The sequence below is a fragment of the Natator depressus genome, chromosome 3, assembly GCF_965152275.1.
Source record: "Natator depressus isolate rNatDep1 chromosome 3, rNatDep2.hap1, whole genome shotgun sequence".
Classification (NCBI taxonomy): Eukaryota; Metazoa; Chordata; order Testudines; family Cheloniidae; genus Natator; species Natator depressus.
In genome coordinates, this window is record NC_134236.1 from 207,204,252 (window position 1) to 207,225,949 (window position 21,698).

Consider the following 21,698-nt stretch of genomic DNA (forward strand, 5'->3'; position numbering starts at 1 on the left):
ACTGTACCAGCTCGGGTGGCAGGGGGTGTAGCGGGGGAGACCATGAGAGCAAGACAGTTCTGGGAGGAGGTGAGGTAGGAATGGGGGTTGGTGGAGATTTGTAAGTGTCAGAAGTGCACTGTTTCAAACAGATATGTCTGATTCTCCAAAGCTATCATGGTGCTGTGCCAAGGAATGGGGCCAGGGTGGTTGTAGACAGCTGGGGGCTCTGGGAGTAGGTCTCGGACTTTTCTCCTGGCGAGAGGGGAATTTACACCCACAACTCTTCTCCCTGGGTACAGGGCTAGCGTAAAACCTGGCACCACTGAAGGGTGGTTTTGTGCTGGCCCTTGGCATGGAGGGGAATCTCATCCTGAATGAGAGAGAACTTCCTGGTGGAGCTTTAGCCACCTGTGGTGGGAGGGTCCCCTGCTGCTTTCCCTCCTGGCATATGCACTACAGCTAGGGATGGTGCTTCCGCTCACTCAGGCAGCCACCACCAAGACAGGAGGGGAGCCAAAGCGGCAGGGAGGAAGCATGGATCACCTGAGAAGTTTCTGAATCCCCCTGGCCAGCTCCTGGCACATGGGCAGTACACAGGGAAGAGGCCCGGAGCACCTGAATTGTGTGAGGATGTGGCTGGCTGCACGGGCAGGGGGCAGGGGCATGTACTGTACATAGGCTTTCTCAATAAAGGGGGAGTTTCTGATCTAGTTTTTGGCTGTGTTTGGGGATTTATTGCCCCCTCTGCAGCTTCTGGCTTCATCTGGGGTCAGGTGTTCACAGAGAGCTGCCAGAGGGCGTTACAGTCTGAGCACACAGAGGGGCATTGACTCACCAGGCACGCGGGTCGCAAGAAGCAGACTCTGGGCTCCTGTCAAGCCCAGCTTGGTGTCATTGTACCCACTTACCAGCTTCTGTCGTGGGGCTTGCAGGGGCGGAGCTGAGCCAGCTGGGGCCTCACGTGAGCCTGGCAGGGAGTTTGGGTCTATGCCAGGCAGCTGCGCCCAGCAGTGCTGGGCCTGCAAAGGCTGCCTGGGCTGTAGCAGTGCCTCGGCCCCTATCTGTGTGGCTGGCTCTTTGGGGACAAGGAGACACTGTGGGGCAGTAAGACTTGGGCAGTGATGCTGGCTTCAGGTTTTCTCTCGCATTGCCTGGCCCCAGCTTCCTCTCCCAGGGGAATCGCAGCAGCCTGTCCTCAGCAGTGCCAGCGATTAGTAGCAGTTCTAGAAGCCTGTGGTCATGCCTGGCATTCTCCCCCGGGGAGGGACTGAGCTGGCTGGAGCAGCAGAGTGCCTCTTTCCAGCCACCAATGGACACTTACCCTCCTCTGCTGCTGGGAGAGCAGCCCAGCAATGGGCATGCTGATGGGGAGGGGGGGCGGGGAGAGGAGGTGCTGAGTAGGATGCTGTCCTGGAGCTGGGCTGAGGCATGGGCACCAGTGCTAGGCACAGCGCTTCTGAGCACAGGCCCCGAAGCTGCCCCACTAGTGGCTGGCTGTGTTGCACCCCCAGCCTTTTGGGGTTAGGCTGCCACCTCCCCTCTGGGGCCAGAGAGACCTGCTGCTGCCTCGAGCAGCCGCCAGCCCCCACGAGCACCTTCTCGTTCTCGCTGCCCTTTTCAGCAGCAGGGCCCTGGGGCTGACCCCTCCCAGTGCTGCCAAGTGCCTCCAGCCTGGCTGGTCTACCCCTTCGTCGCTTTCCCCGCACCCTCGGCCATGCAGCTAGGTGCTCAGCCCCCTGCTCACTGGCTGAATGCTGACAACACCTGGAGGAAGCTAGCTCAGGGCCAGGAGCCTGGGGCCAGACAGCAGCCACCTTCCCCAGCCAGGTTGCGCCCTGCGCTGGGAGGGAGGCAGGTACTAGCTGTTGGCAGACAAGACGAGGACCGACGACCCCCTCCCCCCCCACTCCCAGCCTTGAGCGGCTGCACCAGCTGGCAGTGGTTTTCCCTGCTGCGAGGTTTGTGCCACCTGCTTTTCTCTCTCGACTCCTTTCCTTGCCCTCAGCTAGCACCCGGGTCAGGCTCATGCTGCTGCTACTGGGCGGCAGGCCACCAGCTGCACCCCGCCGGTCCTGGGCCGCGCTCAGCAACCCTTGCTCGGGCCCCTCCGGGCTGGAGCCTTGGCAGCTTGGGGAGTTGGACAGCTGCTGACACTGGAGCCAGGCCACTGGCTGGGGATGTTCTCCAGCTGCCGCCGCTATGAATACCCGAGCCAGTGGGCCTGGGCCTTACCCGCAGCAACCAGTGTAAGCCGGCCCTGTCACTCACCCATACAAAGGGCACAAACGCACTGCCCCCCCCTCCTGGGTGCAGAGAGATCCCCATGACCGGCACCAGCAGAGTCCTGCTCACAGCAACTCCAGCCTCCTCGGAGCGTTGCATCCCCAGCCCAGGCGCAGAACAGACACGCAGGACCACGTGCACTGGTAACTCTCCATGAGCGTTGTTTCACTTTCCCCGCAACAGCCTTCTGGAGAGCCCTCGACAGCCCTGAGATCTGGACAAACGCCCCCCACCCCGGTGCAGCCTGGCAAATGCGAGAAGCAGAGAGGGACAAGCAGCAGCCGTACAGGCCAGTCTAGCCAGCCACAGAGCCTTACGGAGGCCTCACAGGCAAACCCTGGGGCCTTCCCCTGAAGCGGCTGGCTGGTGGAGCGTCCCATCAGCCGCCCAAGCAGAGCTGTTCAGACAGGAAGATGGAGAAGCGTTCCACGTCCTCGTCCGTTGCCACAGGGATGGGGGCGCAGTCCAGCCAGCAACGCCAGGCAGTGCCTCAGCCGGTCTTCTTCACCACGTGGATGAAGTAGCAGGGGGTGTAGGCCTGGCCGGGCTGGTAGGGCTGGAAGTCACCCAGGACGCTGTGCTGGCACTGCCCCTGGAAGGCGTTCTTCAGCAGCTCCGTGAAGGCCTCCAGGCAGTGAGGGTAGTAGGAGAGACGGAATTTGCTGGAACACAGGAGAGAGACCACAGTGAGGGGCTGGGGCAGGCGCCTGGGGTGGGGGGGCCTCTGGCCTGTGCCAACGTGACCCTGCCAGGAGCCTGCCGTGAGTCGGGGAGTCGGACTGGCAGGGATGCAGCCAAGCCGCCCAGGGCTTGTGCTTCTCTTCAGCCTGCAGGAGTCCCCAGCTGGGCAAAGCAGGACAGGCCCCTGCGGCGTGCGCCCTGTGCCCAGACACCTTGTGTGCATGTGGATTGGGGCCCACCCCTGCTCTCGCCACCAGTGACTGTGCCGGCCAGCACATACCTCAGTTCCGTGGCTTCCTCTGGCTCCTGGGCTGGGACCTGCAGGGTGTAGTCCAGGGTCACCATATGGGCTTTGTTGTTCACTAGCAGCACGGATGTGGTGATGTCCTTTGTCAGGTCACTCTGGAAGGGGCACAAGGCCAAGAGTTACCTCCTCCCCCTCCCATGTGTCAGCCCCCAGGCACAATGGGGGGAGTTGCCCCAGGTCTGCTGGGGTGGCATTAGCTGCCCCCTGCCTGCTCGTTCTGAGATGGAGCCTGCCTGCCTGGAGCTGTGGTGATGCTCCAATTCCAACCCCCAACACAGCCTGGTCTCCTGGTGTGGTCTGCCCAGCACCCAGTGATGCCTCTGGCCGCGGCTACCCCCGAGGGCACGTAGGGGGCTGCTACACTCTCCTTCCTCTGCTCCGTCCTCACCTGTGACTCCAGTCGGTTCAGGCTCCCCCATTACCTCCCTAAGCCCTGTCCATCATTAGCCAGAGCTGCCCCCTCCTATCAGGCCAGCTGAGGATTCATGCCACCAGGGCACCAGAGCCCATGGCATGGCTGGGGGACTGCCAGAGCCAGGTCGTGGGGCCAGGGAGGACGTGTGGGGAGGATTCTATCTCCCCATCACTGAGTGCCAGTCAGCTCTCTCCCTATCCCGCAATGGGACAAGACAAACAGAGCAGCCCCCCCACAGTGACCTCCCCCTCCACCAGGGAGGCCTGAAGGGCAGTGACCTTGTAGTAGATGTTCTTGCCAGGGGGGGCGCAGCCCGTGGCCAGGATGTAGTCATAGTTGCGATGGTCGATGACCATGAGGCCGCCTGGTCGCACCATGCTCGCAATGTTCTTAAGGGCCAGTTTATGGTCACTCTGGTCACCTAGGCAAAGGGGCGGGATTCAGCTATCCCCGTCTGCAACACACCAGAGCCCATCCCCCACCCCAGCTGCCCACGGCATCTCGCTCTGTCCTACAGTGGCGCTGACAGAGAGCAGTGGACATGTAGGGGGCTCCGGGGCCCTGCGGGCCTCAGCTAAGCAATGCTTTACTGGCCACAGCCAGCTAGTCTGCCTCCCCAAGAGCCCCATTTCCTGGCTGGAGATAAGCAGGCCCTAGCACGGCCCACACTGGCCATCCAGAAACGCCCTAGCATAAGAGGGCCCCTGGAGCAGGTACAGCCAGAGGACCAGCCCAGTGCCCTCAGGGCAGGAAGGGGGGCTAGGGTAGGATGGGGCGGCTGGTGCGCACTGCACAGACAGCTCATATAGGGCCGCTGCAGCACAGTGTAAGTTAGAGCAGCCCCAGGACGCTCCAAGGTGGAGCCAAGCAACCTTCTCTTCTCTCCCTCATTCCTGCACCACACAGGGAGTCGGGACCTTGGTTGTATTCTGGACACAGACTGAGCATGGGCTGGGAGTTTGAATCCTGCTGCTATCCCAGCATGGGCTTGAGCAAGTCTCAGCAACCCCCTGCAGCAGTAAATGGGATGGTGGGCCCGTCTTGCCTGGCAGCTGCCGAGGGCTGGTGCTTTGGAGATGAGAACCCTGCGTGCGCACCTGCCCCCGGCCCTCAGGGCTCTGGCTGCAGGGCTGGTCTCTGGAAGCAGACCCCGTTCACCAGGCTCACCTTTGAAATCGGGCAGATGCGCAAAGGAGTTTCCCAGGCAGATGACAGCATCAAACCCGTCTCCAGGCTTCTGCAGGTCCTTGTCCAGGGTGAGCCAGTTGGCCTCCTCAATGACTGCACCACACGAGAGCTGGTTACACACACACGCGCGCGCCTTGCCTTCCCTGGGCTAGGGGGCCTTCCCTCCTGCACACAGATCCCCACTCCTCCTGCCTCAGCTCCCATTTCCACTGCATCCCAGAAAGCACTGCCGACCCCCAGCATGCACCACACAGAGCTGTGCTAATTGACCAGCTCGGCTCAGAGAGGCACTGCCATGGCCAAAGACAACAGCTGCAACACTCAGACACTCACTACCCTGGGGAGGTGGGACGGGGCATCATTCCCATTTCAAAGCCAGGCACAGGGAAGCTAGTGCTGCATCACGCGAGGCGGGCGAACGGGGTGTGATATCGAAGCGTCTTCCTTAATGACTTCAAGGGAAGAGGGGCACGCAAGCACGTTGTTACGCTTGCTGGTGACCCTATGCCAGGGTACCATGAGGGGGGTCTGCCGTGGACATGCAGCTTACAGCACCTGGTGACTGGACGTTGATCCCCCCGGGGCAGGGGAAGCCTGGCAGAGCCGTCAGCAGGCGTTTCAATGCCGGGATGAGCAGCAGCAGGAGTCCAGTGGATTCTGAGCTCCCCCTACAGAGGCATCATCACCCCCAGTGCCAGCAGGAAGCTGTTCTCCTGTTCAGCCCCAACCGCGCTCATTGCCAGCCAGAGACAAACCAGGAAGGGTTCAGAGCCTGAGTGGCTCATTTCCAAGGGGAAATCAAAGGCGTGCGTGTCGCATCGGGATAAAAGACAGGACCTGGGGCCTCCCCACCCCAAGGCAATCCAGGGGCAGGCACACTGCTCCGTGGCATGTGGCCAAGTGTGCGCCCCAGGGCACAGTGCCTACCCCACTTGTCAAAGGCCTCTTCCTTCCGCCGGTTCCACCGCTCCTTCAGGGCGTACTTGAGCATCTTGTCACTGGCATCAACGCTGGTCACGCTGAACCCGTCCTCCACCAGCATGATGGAGTCCACCCTGCCGAGGGCAGAAAGAGTGTGACACACACCTGCAGGGCACGTGAGCGGGGTGCCTGGGTGCGCGCCAGGGCTGGGGGCATCACACAGATGGCGTGGGATGGGGTATCCCATAAGGCTCCATGGGTGTAGAGGTTCCCCTCAGGCCCTGGGGGGGTTGAAGAGGGGTCTCACATGCACAGAGGGGGGTGTCCCCTCGGTCTCAGGGGTTCATACACACATGGGGTGGGGCTGTACAGGGGGTCACACACACAAGGCAGGGGTTTCCACTCACACACAGGATGGAGGCTGTATGGGGGTCTCACACACACATGGGGCAGTAGGGGTTCCTGCATATGTGTGTGTGGGGAAACCCCCCCACACACACCACAGGGATGTATGGGGAGGGCGCACACAGGGATGGGGCTGTATGGGGAATCTCACACACACAGGGTAGGGGGAGTTCCTGCAAACACACAGTGGAGGGAAGGGTCGGGGGGGGGGGAGGGTCACACCTACAGGGTAGGGGAGGGTTCACACACACAGGTAGGGGGTCACACTCATGGGGGAGCTATACAGCGATTTCACACACACGTTGGGGGTTCCACCTCTGTACGGGGCTCTCTCACAGAGAGGGATGGGCGGGTCCCACACACGGGGGTGGGGGGGGTTAAGGATCTCACTCACAGGGGAGACACTCACACACAGTGGGGGCTGTACAGGGTGTTTCTCACACGGGGGGGGGCCGTACGGGGTGTCTCTCACACATGGGGGGGCCGTACAGGGTGTCACACACACGGGGGGGGCCATACGGGGTGTCTCTCTCTCTCTCACACACACACGGGGGGGGGGGGCCGTACAGGGTGTCTCTCTCACACACGGGGCGGGGGCCGTACGGGGTGTCTCTCTCTCTCTCACACACACACACACGGGGGGGGGGCCGTACAGGGTGTCTCTCTCACACACCGGGGGGGGCCGTACGGGGTGTCACACACACGGGGGGGGCCGTACGGGGTGTCTCTCTCTCTCTCACACACACACACACACGGGGGGGCCATACAGGGTGTCTCTCTCACACACGGGGGGGCCGTACAGGGTGTCACACACGGGGGGGGGCTGTACGGGGTGTCACACACACGGGGGGGGCCGTACGGGGTGTCTCTCTCTCTCTCTCTCACACACACACACACGGGGGGGCCATACAGGGTGTCTCTCTCACACACGGGGGGGGCCGTACAGGGTGTCACACACACACGGGGGGGCCGTACGGGGTGTCACACACACGGGGGGGCCGTACGGGGTGTCTCTCTCTCTCTCACACACACACTCACACGGGGGGGGGCTGTACGGGGTGTCACACACACGGGGGGGGCCATACAGGGTGTCTCTCTCACACACGGGGGGGGCCGTACGGGGTGTCACACACACGGGGGGGGCCGTACGGGGTGTCTCTCTCGCTCTCTCACACACACACACACGGGGGGGGGCCATACAGGGTGTCTCTCTCACACACGGGGGGGGGCTGTACGGGGTGTCACACACGGGGGGGGGCCGTACGGGGTGTCTCTCTCTCTCTCTCACACACACACACACACACACACACACGGGGGGGGCGTACAGGGTGTCTCTCTCACACACGGGGGGGGCGTACAGGGTGTCTCTCTCACACACGGGGGGGGCCGTACGGGGTGTCTCTCTCTCTCTCACACACACACACGGGGGGGGCGTACAGGGTGTCTCTCTCACACACGGGGGGGGCCGTACGGGGTGTCACACACGGGGGGGGCTGTACGGGGTGTCTCTCTCTCTCTCTCACACACACACACGGGGGGGGCGTACAGGGTGTCTCTCTCACACACGGGGGGGGCGTACAGGGTGTCTCTCTCACACACGGGGGGGGCCGTACGGGGTGTCTCTCTCTCTCTCTCACACACACACGGGGGGGGCGTACAGGGTGTGTCTCTCACACACGGGGGGGGCCGTACGGGGTGTCACACACGGGGGGGGCTGTACGGGGTGTCTCTCTCTCTCTCTCACACACACACACGGGGGGGGCGTACAGGGTGTCTCTCTCACACACGGGGGGGGCCGTACGGGGTGTCACACACGGGGGGGGCTGTACGGGGTGTCTCTCTCTCTCTCTCTCTCTCTCACACACACCCCCCCCCCGGCGGGTGGGCGTTCCGGGCTCCCCGGCCCCGGCCCCGCTCCCTGGCCGCTCACCCGGTGCCGCAGGCCACGTCGAGCACGGCGCGGCAGCGGTGGCGGCGGAGCAGCGCCAGGAGCCAGCTGCGGTACTCGGCCGTGCGGCCCCGCGTGTCCCCGATGTAGAGCTGCCAGACGCGCGCCGCCCGCCCGTCCGCGTACTGGTCCGGCAGCCCCTCGGCCGCCACCCCCAGCGAGCGCGTCCGGTAGATGCTGTCCACCATGCCGCCGCCTGCCCGGGCTCTGCCGGGCCCCGCCGGCGCCGGGCCGGGCGGCCCCGCCCCCGCCCGGGCCCCGCCCCCGCCCGCAGCTGCTCCCCCCGGCCTCCTGCTTTGGAGACCCATTACAGGGGGCGCGGGGGGGTATTAAGCCAGCAGCCTGCTCCGGGCTCTCCGAGCAGCAGCATTCCCTCCTCGGCTGGTCTCCGTAGCGAATGAGCGATGAAGGACCAAGAAAAGGGAAAGCTCTCACTCCCGGGAGGCCCAGCACCCGGGCTGGAAATTTCCCGGGCCTGGTTTGTGACACGCAGGTGAGCTAAGCTGGGACTGGCGGCAGCTACCCGACACTGCATGGGCAAGTGTGCACCCCCCTGGCCCCTCGCTGCCGACTTCCTCCAGCTGCTGTTACAGTGCTTACCAGCTCAGTCCAGTCACTCGCTGTCAGAGACAGGCAAGTTAATTAACACTCTGCTAGGGAATACGGGGGCACGATTTAGACCTGACAACAGCCAAGGGACTGGGGACAAGTGGAGGGGAATACACACGGGGGGGGGGGGGGCGCGCTGTACAGGGTGTCACACACATGGGGGGGGGGTGGCTTTTTGTCCCTATTTGGGACTTTTCTCCCAAAATACCATTTCCCATGGGAAGAGATTTCCATTTCTTGGCCCACTGTAGCAAGGTGTGAAGTGCACATGGGTTACGCCCCTGAGATATAGATCATCAGGGGGAGGGCTAGTTAATTTTGCTTTTCCCTTTTAATTTGCCATTCTTTGTGTTTACAGCTTTCAGCCAACTCAGACTCACACTTCAGAGACTCCCATTCTGGGACTTCTGTTTGCACATTATCTCCCAGTTGTCCAATTCACATTAGCATTCTTCATTATGTTGCATGAGGGGAAGATTTAGCAAGTATCCCACACTGACCCTACAATCAATTTGCTAGATCAGTGTCAATTCGTACACCCAACAGGAAACTAGGAGTCAGATTCCTAAACACAATGCTACTGTCCACAGATCTAGAAAGAAGGGGTTTCACTCTAGAAACAGAGGATTCTGGCATCTGACCACTGCACCTCTTCATCCCCATAATTCAGAGTAGGTGCCCCTTTCTGACCTGAAGTTCAGACCTTTGTTCTCTTGACATCACAACTGCAGCTGCCTAATGTTTGAGATAAACATAGATTAAGGTTAAATTCCAGCTGGGAAGAGAGAGAAAGAAGGTGAGATGGGTTAATATACTTAGGAAACAGGACAAACAAACCGTTAACAGACTTGGAGTTTATTTAAAAAATAACTGCCAATAGCACACAAGAGTGAATTCAGGGTGAAACTATGTGACCATTAACCAGATTCACATAGGATCACAGGCCACTATCTACACAAGAGCATTGGCTATGGAGCCGACAGGGCCCTAGACATTTAAGATACAACTGCTCATCTAAAACCTAGCCCTCTGGGGAGGCAGGGGAAGAAAAATGAGAGGTTAATAAGAGCACCGTAGGGAAGGGCTATCAGCTACTGCTCTGTCACCACCAGCTGGGTTCTGTAATCCAGCCCAGCCCGGTGAGGACGAGGATGGTACCATCACCCTCTTTGGCTCAGCACCTCACTGTTCTCAACTGCAAACAGGGCCTCGCTGTCCTGTGTCGGGTAGGACATAAAAAAGCTTCTGCACCCTCCCTGCCCTGTGCATGCACCAGCTCACTGCCATGCCCACATATGGAAACCCTGCAGCCTCTGAGCTATCTCAATGCTGCCACCGTGTGACAGACGGATTTGGGTCTCTGTCAAAGGCAGGTTCCCTCTGTTCAGCACAAGGGTTTGTATTCCTTGGGGTTTGCTCTGAAGTCAGCTGGATGCTATCTCTGCATCGTTCCTGGGGCAGGCCCAGTTTGCTGCAATGCTCTTGATAAGGAGTCTTAAGATTCCTGTTCATTTGAGAAACTCTCCCATGCTCCTATTCCAGACCTCTGCATGCAATCTCTGGACATCTCAATGGCTGCAGTCACTCTGGCTTGGACCTGGGCTTTGTCTCCCCCTCAGTCATTGGGTCATTGAGCTGCACCTGGCAAGGGCCTGCCCTATTGCGCCACACTCACTGGCAGAAAGGCTTCAGCTGCAATTACGCAAACAACTGCGTGGACCCAGGAACAGCAGCAGCAGAGCAGAACTGGTCGATCACCCCTGCTAAGCAGCAGTCAGGGAAGAACACTAGACTTCTGCTGTATCTTGGCCAAAGCAGCAAACACTCCTCCCAGTGCAAAGCACTAGGGGAATCAAACACAATGTGTAAACAAACACCAGGAGCCTCACCTTGGGCTCAGCAACCTCACCTGGAACTGGGCTCAAGGCCAGACAAGTACCTAGAACACAGGGGTGAAAGGCTTGGGTCAAAAACAAAGCAATAAGCCAGGATCTGTGGAAGAGCTGGAGTCTCTTGTTAGGATATTCCAGCAGCAGCTTTACTGGAGGGTTGTATCTACTGAAGGTCCACAGAGCATTTTCTTCTGATCTCTCTGCTTCTCACTGCGTGGGTGCTGCACTTCACTGTCTTACATTGCCACGGAGTGGGAGAAGAGCTGGGAAATGTAGAGGCAAGGGTTGCTTTGCAGCATCTCACTGCTGTGTACATGCCGGGGTCTGTATGGCATACCCAGCCCCTCTCGCTGTGCTGGAGGAATGGTGCTGGTGATCTGGGAGGTACTCCTGTCTCCAAGGAGCTGTTTACACTCAGGACAGATTCCACTGGGGTTAGGAGCCCTCATGTTGACAGCCCGCTGGTGTTTTTAACACTGTCACACAATGCCCTGTCTAAGCCTGCTCAGAAAGTCTAGTCAAGGCCACTGGCAGCCTGGGGCCCATCTCCAGAAGGGCTCTAGCCTCTGCTAGCACTCCCAGAGCTGAAGTCGGTGCTGGAAGCGTCTAGTGTAGGCACGGTAGGGGCAGCATTAGCAGGTGCTGTGCTGCTGGCGTAGCAGCTGTCCCAGTAGGTGGAAGGCAGAGGTTCTGGCATTGCAGAGCTCATTACTACCTGTAAAGGAGGACTGTATGGGGAAGAGAGAAGGACAAAGGTGATCAGAGGATAACCTTCCAGAAGAGCAAGGGCTGGAGGCCATGAGGCTCTTAGCTGCTTCAGGCCAGTTTCGCTAACTGGAATGCCAAAAATGCCAAGTCCCTTGCTTGCGGTAACAGATTCCAATGTATAGTTGCAGCAACTCCAACAGTTACAATAGAACAAAACTGAAAGGACAAAAACTTGTCACGCCAGATAGTCTCATTCATTCCTCTCCATCACCCATGCCCAGTCGTACCGACCCACCCCCACTCCCACTGAAGTCACTCGATTGCATTACAGGATTACTCCACAGCAGGAAGTGGTGTAAAACTGCCTTGCTTAAAAATAATTCTAAGCTTCCTTCCAATTGTGCCTCTTGGGCTGCGTCTAAATGGCAGGGCCAACCCCCTACATTCAGAACCCAGGGTCTAGCCCCCAACAGCCCCATAAGAATTTATTTATTTTTAAACCACACATTTGGGGTTTTCTCTGACTTCTGAGCCTTTTAGGTAACACTCTGGTGACACTTTCAAACTGTCCCCTGTAGCCATGAGGGCTAGAAACAGCTTCATTCTAAAGCTGAGATTCTCACATAATCCCATGACGCCACGAGCGGAGGTTGTTAAAAAAAAAAACAAACCAAACCAAAACCAAACACACACACACCAAATACCAGCAGACCTGTGATAAAGTGGCAAGAGTTGGAAGTGCTGGTGCCTGGAGTATGGTGCCCTGCCTGGGGAACCAACAGTCGCTCACTAGCCTGAAAAGCTAGTGAAGGTAAGACCGATGAGTCTCTCACTACCTAGGAATATTCCATGACACATGATGGAGCTGGTGAGACGAAAGAGCACTCAGGAACATACCTAATTCTAGCAGAGCAGCCACCTCAGTGCACTGACATCTGACTCACTGAGCTGCAGTGCCGAGATCACAGGTCAGCCCGGCTGGACTGGACTGGACCAGACCTAACCCCACTCCCAGGCTGGGGTCCCCACGTGCTTTGATGAGTGTTAGAGCTGATGGGAGGCTCTTGGGCACGTGCAAGAGGGACAAAGACTGCATTCAGAGTTATCCGGGTGTCACTGCAGGCCGTAGTGGGTCTTGCTCCCGCACCCCACGGGGAGAGTGTTAATATCTACTGGCACTTTAAGAGAAACCACCAACAGGTAGCAAAGAACTGCATAAAATACAAGTGATCCTCTCCTTGCAAAGCAAGGAGCTGCTGTCCACAGTGCAGCAGGGAGAGCGAAAGCTACTACAGGGAGCACATGCTAGACCAAATGAAACAGGACATTAGCAGAGGGGGGAAGGGTCCTCTCTGCAGCAACAGCAGGAGCCATAGGCTTCCAGGAAGCTGGAGTGGTTGCTCCTGAGTGGAATGGTATTATGGGAGTGGGGTGGGCAGCAAGCTTGCAGAGCAGGAGGATAACTCATTGTGGGACCCCAGCACGCTCAGTGGGACTGCCTGGCGTAGGGGAGGGCAGGACTGGGCCCAGCCTTTGTGGAACAGACCGTGTCTCCAAACCCACCAGGCTGGCCACGCAGAAGCCACTCTCCTTCCAAGCCACTGCCAAGTTCCCTGCCCCACAGGCAGCTGTAGACAAAAGCCAGAGGCTCCTCCGTGAGCAAACCAGCCTCCTTTCTCCCACTTCCATACCCGCTCAAACACAACCACGCTGGGCAAGAGGCGGCAAGTCTCTCCCGCTGAAGGCGGGATCTGTATTGTCTAGGGAGTACTAAGGGGAGTTTAACAAGCTCCATGTACTCAGGAGCATCTCCTGTCCGGCCCAGCTGCCCTGCGTGTGCAGGGGTCTCTGCCAGCTGCTGTGATCCATGTGGCACCACTGCTCATGGTAATGCTGACTAGCTACGGCGTGACTGGCTGAGAACTCCACCCAGCAGGAACAGGCTGCTGCCCTTGGAGCAATAAGTTGAAAGAGTTCTCATTTATTTCCCTTCAGTAAATAAGGGGTCACCATCTTGTGAGGCAACTGGCTGTTGCAATGCCCAGAGCGCATCCAATATCCCACCTGTCCAGAGTGTCCGCTGTCCCTACCATGGGCTGCAAATTGGCATGCGGAGTCCAAGAGACTACAGCTCGTCAGCTGGGCTGTGCGCAAGGGGAGCCTTTGGCTGGATATCCCCCTCCTCCTCAGGGCTCCTTCCAGCACTTGGGGCCAGGTGGCTTTTTGCTTCCTCAACCTTCTCATTGTTTTTCTTTTTCTTCTCTGCTGCTTTCTTGTTCTTGCCACCCTTTTTCTTTGTCTTATTCTCCCCCGTGGTCGCTACATCTCCCTTCTTGCTGGTCCACTGCTCTGCCAGGCAGCCTGCAGGGATGACATCATGGAGAAGAGGGAGCAGTGAGGCGGTCAGGTTTCCTCTCCCCACCCCACGCCCCCTTCCTGCTCACACTGAGAGACGGCATTTCAATGCTCCTCTGGAGCACGTGTGCTGTCTCAGCAAATACAAGGGGGCATAGGCCTCCAAGCAGAGGTCAAACTCACTTGTGTCTTTCCCTTTCAGCACATGGTTCGCACAGAGAAACTGAGCCAGGTCTTCCTTCTGGTGATGCCTGTACCAGTCCTCGATCACGTCTTCGAATTCCTCCACCAGCACATCACACTAGTGCAGACAGAAAGCAGAGTCCAGCACCAGGAGACCTTCCCTACTAACCCCACTCCCAGGGCCCCTCCCAACGTGGGGAGCAAGCGCAGGTCCAGGACGAGCTTGCCAAAGAGGGGCAGCTCATACTCTGCAGTGAACTCTTGGAGTACGATACCCACACCCAGCCTGAGCCAGTCTTCCCAGATCTCCCAGCCATTACTGCCCTCCGCGCTAGTGCCCCCAGTGACATTGTGCTACCGCACGGGCAGTACCTGCTTCTTGAGGTCAGCCACTTCAGCAGAGGTCTCGTTCCACAGCTCATAGGGGATGTCCATCACCACTTTCACCCCCTTGTGTACCAGGTTGTGCAGGGTTTCAAACGTCTCCGACATTCCCTAAGGAGACACAGTAATGCAAGTGACCCCACCTTCAGGAAGAGGCAGAATCCCAGCTCCACACGCACGACGCTTGTACTCAGGGAGAGAGGGGAACTCTCATACAGCTCCCCTACATGGGAGCCAGCTCAGAGCCCTGCAGAAGAGGGGGTGCAGCACTAGGAGTCATGGCACCAGTGCAGCATGAAAGGAGAAGCCTCAGGGGCAAGTGGCTGAGCAGCCTGCTCACTTCTCAGGAGGGTGCGAAAGCCTGGCCTTATCTGCTGCCCCCCGCACATCCCTCTGTATGGCATCCAGCAGCTCCAGCTGGACTGGGACCCCAACACGCTTGTTGCTTGACAGACAGTCCCGGCCATGAAGAACATGCCATCAAAGATGACCAGCCTGAGGAGGAGGAGGGCAGGGGGAAGGCTATGACACTTGTTCAAAGTTTGTGCTTCCATGACTGAATGAACATGGACTTTCCTCATCTGCCCCTTAGGCGCCGAACACGGTGGCGGATTCCTTGTCAGCGTCCTGGCGCGAGCGGTTCTACATGCAGGACTTGAAGGAGGAGAGGGCAGTGGCTGTCTGGTTCAGTTTGGGGAGGGCATTCTATGCATGAGGAGCAGACAAGCCAGAGGAAGAGGCTGCATCCCCGGTGAAGTGGAGGTAGGAGGGGCAGAGCTGGGGAGGGCCTAAAGGGTCAAGCAGCTTGCTCTTGGTGTGGAGTCAGGGGAGGGACTCATAGGAGGGTGACAGTGTGAGCGATGGCCAGGGAAGATGGTCCTAGCAGCCCTGTTTCAAATGGCTGGTGCAATGCGGGTAGCAAGGAGGATGCAGTCCAAGGCAGCCCATGATGAGGCTTGGCTGTCCGAACAGGCAGAAAAGGCTGGATTCCAGCAGCGTTCCAGAGGAAGCAGTGGCAGGACTCAGATGTGGCCTGGATGTGAGCGGAGAGGGAGAGGGGAACGCTAAAGGGACAGGCCTGACTGTAAACGGCTAACGTCACAGTGGGGATTGACTCTAGGGCATAGCAGTACCACAGTCCTTTGGAAAGGGAAGCCTTGCTTTCCCATTACTAAAGCCCCAGCTCATTCTCTGGACTGATATAGTCTCTACAGAACCCTGCCTCTTCCATCACAGGCATGATCCCTGGGCCCAGCCCTGAGACTGCACAAAGTGTCTTTATGAAAGGCAAACTCAACCAAACCCAAAGGGTTCTCTGGGACGCTCTGCCCCCTTGTGCACAGACCTTGCAAGAGTCATGGTTTCATAGCTTTCCCTGCCACGCTGATAGCAGATCACACTGTTTCCCTTGAAACCCTGGCAGGTGCAAAGCCACAACGCAAACACACAAGGGGCAGTCAAGAGGATGGGACTATCCTTAGCTTTAACATTACTGGAGCAGCACGTTTACCTGGGCAGCTAGCGATCTCGACCTACACTTTTAAAATGGAATTGTTAATCCGTACCTGATCCCAAACCAGAGGCGGAAGAAGCCACTCAGTACAAACCCATTACACTAGGAGGCTTCCTGAGCACCTCCCCACTCCACCCATGAGAACAGGTCTGCTACACCTCCCCACCAGGATTCTTGGTTGCATGCAACCCACCAGCAAGGCCATGGAGAGAAGGTTACACTAACAAGTTGAGGGAGGGAGAGAGGCTACTTCTATACCTGGGAAGTCTGTTTTGCAGATGCAGACCAAGGACGCAAACATGGATGCTCTTGGCAAGGCAAGGCCTAGGGGCATCTGACTAAAGCTCCAGTGAAAGGGAACAAGCAACAGTACAAACCTTTGCAAACCTGTTACTGCCAGTTCTCTCTTTGTGCAGGTTATAGTCCAACAGCCTCTTGCAGATGGTCTCTGTCACCTCGATCAGTCGGATATCCCTGCCCAGAGGAGAAGTTGGTGAAACGGGGAAGGATTTAGTACCGCTCCCCGAGAAAGGCTACAGTCCATTAACAGGGCTAGAAAAATTCTAGTTCGAGGACTAAGCCCACTGGCTAGAGATGGACACAAGATGAAGGGGCTGGGGCAATGGCTAGTCTCTGCAGCTGCTGGGATTTCCACCAGCTTGATGACCCTGGGCCAGCTTAGAGGCCCCACCTTTCAGAAGGTATCAGCCTCTTGAGGATAGGTGTCTAATCAACTGGAACTCCACTGCCTGCCTCCCTCCCTCCAAGTGCCAGAAGGGAAAAGATGCCGCCTCTTACCTCCACAGCCCCTGGCTACTGTAAAGGGGTGGGGGCTCCACCCCTGAGCTCCCCCTACCTCCACCTGGCTATTGAAAGAGGGATGGGCTCCTCCATCACAGCTTCCTGGCAACTGCAAGGGGTCTACACTACTTCACTCCTCTCCCCGAGACTCCTAGCTACTGCAAGGGAGGTGCGGGGAGAAGGTGTGTCTGCTGCATAACCCCCATCACAGCCTTCACTTTCTGGTCCGTATCCCATGTTGCTAGTGCCAGCCTCTACTCCTGCCCAGAGCTTTGCCAAGCAGCAGCAGAACGGAACTAACATTAGAAGGGGCATTTTTGCTGTCAAAGGTCTGAATAGTAGCTGTGAAACCAGCAATGTCTCATCCAGCGCACGGGAAAGCTCTGAGCAACAGGCTGGAGCTGCCTGCTGTAGACTCAAGCAATTCATGTTTGGCAGATCATCTTTGCAATCTTGAGGGCTCAAACTTAATGTACATCCCTAATCTTATACTCTAGGTACCAGTCACAAATTAAAGGGCCCCATCAACTTACAATATCTCACTGGTGCCTGAAGTTGTTTACCCACTATTGTTATTTGTAAAACCTGTAACCAGGGCAAATGAAAAGTGTTTCCTTTGTGTGCAGCACACACCATGTGTACACAGCAGCCTTACTGTTTCACCATAGCCAGTTTCTTCTCTTTGTATCTGTATTTCCTCATAATGGCCAGGGAGAAAAACATTTAAAGAGAAGAGTGCAGTTGTAAAACCATCAGAAGTAGGCAAGGGGGATTCAGGGTCTGTCTGTACTGCAGCTGGAAATGTAATATCAAGCTCGATAGCTCTGATTGAGCTAGCATACTAAAAATAGAAGTGTAGCCATGATGGCAGCGGCAGGCTAGCTGCCCTGAGTACACACCTAGGGTCTCGGACAGGATCATCTTTGGGGCAGCTGTTTTTAGCACGCTAGCTTGATCAGAGTTAGCTCCAATGCAGACATACTTCAGGGGCAGGTAACGTCCCTGGAGTTCTTAAAGTGACTAGATTTTGAGCTAACTGTGTCTTGAAAAACAATTACATTCAATTAAAAAATGAATACCTTCCCACACTAATTGAACTGCCTCCTCCAACAGGAATATAAGCTGCCAAGTGATCCTGAAGCAACGACTGCCCACATTGGACAAACCCGGTCCATTTATCAGCACCCCCACCCCCTCCGAGACAGGTGGATTTTGCAGCATGACTGGAAGTTCACAAAGCCAGGCTGTGGGGAAGCTATTTCCAAAGTCAACAGGCCCCCAGAGAACATCCTTTGAAGAGCCTCTTCCACATTTACACTTCAAGGGCTCCACATCTGCTGATTGTGGCACAACAAGGTCACAGAGGGTGAGACAGGTGGCCCACATCATTCAGGGCTCTGTAGGTTAGAGTCACTACTTTGAACCACACCCAGAAACATACTGCCAGCCAGTACAGATCCCTGAGCAGCAGCGTAGTGGGTTACCTGTGCACAACACCTAAGAAGCAGGCGGATATCTTGTTTAAGCCTCAACTCAAACTGTCTCTGTGCACAGCCCCAAGAGGAGCTAACTGCCTTGACAAAAATTGAGATTAACAGCAATGATGACTGGCACCGCCCTACCTCTGACAGAAGAGGGTCCATGAAAGGCTCTCTTTCCTTCTCAACTGTGAGGGCTAGAAAACTTGAAAACGTGAACTGAATGTAACTGGTGCAGTGAGGTTTGCCCAAGCAGGCAGAGTCTGAAGCAGGTCTAAGGGAGCACACCACTGATCTCACGGTGACATGTTAACTCTGGAGTTGAATGACAATTATTTAAATTCCAACTTAGGCTACTACTTCATCCCTGACCACTATAGCAAAAAAATCCAGCTAATATGGTTATCCTACAATCCCAGGTGCCCAAAGCCACAATTGTCCCCTCCTCAGCTTACAGCAACCCCACTTTTGTATGACAATTTCTACAATGCAGATATCTGAGGCACACTGACAACTGAGTGTGTTGGGAGAGCACAAGATAAATGGAATTTAGCAGCAGTGACCCAAGCTCATTGGACTGATACATGTATTAAAATTAATTAAAAACCTACTTTCAAAATGTAAATGAAGCTGCCACAGAATTGTCAGAGTGCTGCAGAAAGCTAGCAGCAGAATCTCCGTCCAGCTTGCTGCAGGTGACAGAGGTCCCGAGTTAGGACTGGGCAGCACGTCTACGCTCAAACCACCCCCCGTGACTTCGCTTTGGATCTGCAATTCTTGGTAACTAGTGGAGCAGTACCACTGCATCAAACCCTGCTAGAGACTCAACATCCATCATATCTTGCCAACACGAATAACTCTGGAGAAGGGATAAGCAACCTTTGCCCCCAAGTGTGGTAGGTGGCCAGGTCACCCCCTGCTTGTGAGTACTCTTTGTGGAGGTATTTATTAATCCAGAGGAGCAGCAAAGAGGGCCACTGAGCGGATGTCACTGATTGATTCACTTACGATTGCGTGTACTTGATTCCAGACCCCTTTCCGCCCAAAAAGCCATACTGTGTGTCAATCACCTCCTTTGTCTTCCCGGTTTCCTCAAAGGCAGATTTCAGTTCTACTGCCACATACTTGCACACTGGAGAAGAGAAGCAGGTTAGTGGGTGCACTGAACTGTACTGCCCTCCTAAGGGTCTTGCCTGCTTTAGGTATGAGTAGGCCACTTCCAGCAAGCAGGGCTATTTTAAAAGCAGATGCTTGGAGTTAAGTATGACTAACTAAAGGGTCCTCGTAGAGCTTGTTTTCAGGGAACACATGCTATACTTATTAAATAGACAAGACAACACACAAAACCAGACACCCCAGCTACTGTATTTGGGAGAGGGAGTTTTTATTCCAGAGTTTTTTGGTTGAGAAATTAGTGAACTATTGTGCAACTGCTAACCAAGAGACACTCAAGTCAGTGGGGGCACCAGAACTGCTGCATCACCCAGAGCAAGCAGTTCACCCATCTCTAGATATTTCACACCACATCCTCCACTGCTTCCCCCCCCCCCATCACCATACATACTTTGGCCTGCTTCTCTCCCGCACCCTTACCCCCCAGAATCTATTATTCCTATTTGTGCCTCTTCTCAATCACCAGCAGAGGAATGGGATTTTTTCAATAGTTAGGTCTCTCCTTTACTTTCTTGCTTAAATGCCTTGCATGGTAGAACACCCCCCCCCCCAAACATCTGACAATGTGAGCCATGACCACTGGAGCAAGAAGTAGCAGTTCCCTTTTCTCACTGTGCCTTCTCCCCACCCACCACAGGAAACGTGCCTCTATGAACCACAGTGAGAGAAACTTGGGGAAAGCACCAGAAGCCACAACTGTCAGCATGGAAACTGCTGTCCTCCTTTCCTCTAGGGCTGCCTGGGATACCATGGACCCCTTCACCCTATCAGATTGCTTGTCCTGCCTCTACAGCATCCACATAGGTCCATTATCCGTGCTCTGCTACCTCCTCTCACTCGCCCTGCCTCCCCCAGCCCCACCCGTAGCCTCCTCCTGAGCACCCCACCCCTCAGCCTCCTGACCTCCCCCAGATCCCTCAGTGCCCCTCAGCACCCCACCCCCTCAACCCCCTCCCAGATCCCTCAGTGTCCCCGACTTCTCCCACCCTCCTTCCCTGACCTCCCCCAGATCCCTCAGTGCCCCTCAGCCCCCCCACCCTCCTCCCCCTCAGCACCACACCCCTCAAACCCCTCCCAGACAACTCAGTGCCCCCGACTTCCCCCATCCTCAGCCCCCTGACCTCCTCCAGACCCCTCAGTGCCCCACTCTCCTCCTCCCCCGCAACCCCCTCCCAGACCCCTCAGTGCCCCTGACCTCCTCCACCTCCCAGATCTCCCAACCTCCTCCACCCCCGCCGTCAGTACCCCACCCCGCAACCCCCTCCCAGACCCCTCCCCCTCCTCCCCCTCAGCACCACACCCCTCAACCCCCTCCCAGACCCCTCAGTGCCCCCGACTTCCCCCATCCTCAGCCCCCTGACCTCCCCCAGACCCCTCAGTGCCCCACTCTCCTCCTCAACCCCCTCCCAGACCCCTCCGTGCCCCTCAGCCCCCCCACCCTCCTCCCCCTCAGCACCACACCCCTAAGCCCCTCCCAGACCCCTCAGTGCCCGCGACTTCCCCCACCCTCAGCCCCCTGACCTCCCCCAGATCCCCCGACTTCCCGCACAACCGCCGTCAGCGCCCCCGACCTCCCCCGGGCCCGCAGCCTCCTTCCACCCACCCCCCGCCGGTCTCTCACCTTCGCACTTGCTGGGCAGCCGGACCCACTCGGTGTCCTCGGCGGCGGCCCCGGCGGCCGGGGCCGGGCTCAGCAGCAGCGGGAGCAGCAGCAGGCAGGCGGCGGGGCCCGGCTCGGCCATGGCGGGGGGGGGCAGCGGCGCTGGGGGAGCCCCACGAGGGACGCGCGCGCGCTTTAAGCAGGCGGCCCCTCCACACTCACTTCCGCGAACGTTCCTTTCTCCCCCCCCATAGCGTCACTATAACGACAGCAGCGCGCCCAATCACAGCGCGGAGCGTGTCAAAGTCCGGCCAATGGCCAGGCGAGGAGCGACCACCCCGGGTTCGGCCAGCCAATGGGGGAGGCAGGAAGCTCCGCCGCCAGCTCAACCAATGAGGAGGCTTCTAACTGCTTCGGCGTCTCCGTCTCTAGGAGCGGCGGGAATCAGAGCGTCGCGGTCTCCTCAGAGCTGCGGCCTGGGGTCCGCGCCGGGGCGGGGCTCCGGGCCGGTGAGGGGGGGCGCCGGGGTGCCCCTCCCCCGCTCTCCCGAAATGGCGCCTCGGGCCGTGTACCCGCAGCTCCAGTCAGGGGGTGGAGGAGGAAACCCCTGTAATGGCGGGCAACGCGTTTCACTGAGCCCGCTTGGGCAACTTTAGTCGCCCACGAAGCGAGCTGTAGCCCACGAAAGCTGATGCTCAAATAAAAGTGTTCGTCTCCGAGGTGCCACGAGGCCTCCTGTTCTGTTTTCTTTACTCTCCTGCCCGCTGAACCGGCAGCCGCCCTGGTGCGCGGGTCCTTCCTGCCTGGGTAGCGCCAGGCACGCCGCCTCAGCCGCCTCCTCACCCGCTGGGGCCGCCCTCGGGGGGCCGCGG

The 21,698-nt window shown here is 57.6% G+C and overlaps 2 protein-coding genes across 3 annotated transcripts; both read right to left on the bottom strand.

Moving 5' to 3' along the window:
* Window positions 1-2,409: 2,409 nt before the first annotated feature.
* Window positions 2,410-8,349, bottom strand: GNMT (glycine N-methyltransferase). The gene is made up of 6 exons (XM_074949806.1): window positions 8,113-8,349; window positions 5,784-5,911; window positions 4,836-4,949; window positions 3,947-4,089; window positions 3,227-3,348; window positions 2,410-2,927 (listed from the first exon to the last, which is right to left on the bottom strand). Exons 1-6 carry the CDS (start codon window positions 8,316-8,318, stop codon window positions 2,756-2,758), a joined length of 885 nt encoding a protein of 294 aa, XP_074805907.1. The 5' UTR covers window positions 8,319-8,349; the 3' UTR covers window positions 2,410-2,755.
* Window positions 8,350-9,577: 1,228 nt separating this feature from the next.
* On the bottom strand, window positions 9,578-20,968 carry CNPY3 (canopy FGF signaling regulator 3). 2 transcript variants are annotated; one of them, XR_012638958.1, is made up of 7 exons: window positions 20,848-20,968; window positions 19,062-19,185; window positions 16,152-16,248; window positions 14,250-14,372; window positions 13,878-13,995; window positions 13,404-13,700; window positions 9,591-11,359 (listed from the first exon to the last, which is right to left on the bottom strand). XR_012638958.1 is itself a non-coding variant. In XM_074949807.1 (6 exons), exons 1-6 carry the CDS (start codon window positions 20,966-20,968, stop codon window positions 13,465-13,467), a joined length of 819 nt encoding a protein of 272 aa, XP_074805908.1. In that variant the 3' UTR covers window positions 9,578-13,464. The 2 variants fall into 2 exon arrangements, 1 of the variants encoding a protein (XP_074805908.1); XM_074949807.1 differs by having other exon boundaries at window positions 9,578-13,700.
* Between the last annotated feature and the right edge of the window lie 730 nt (window positions 20,969-21,698).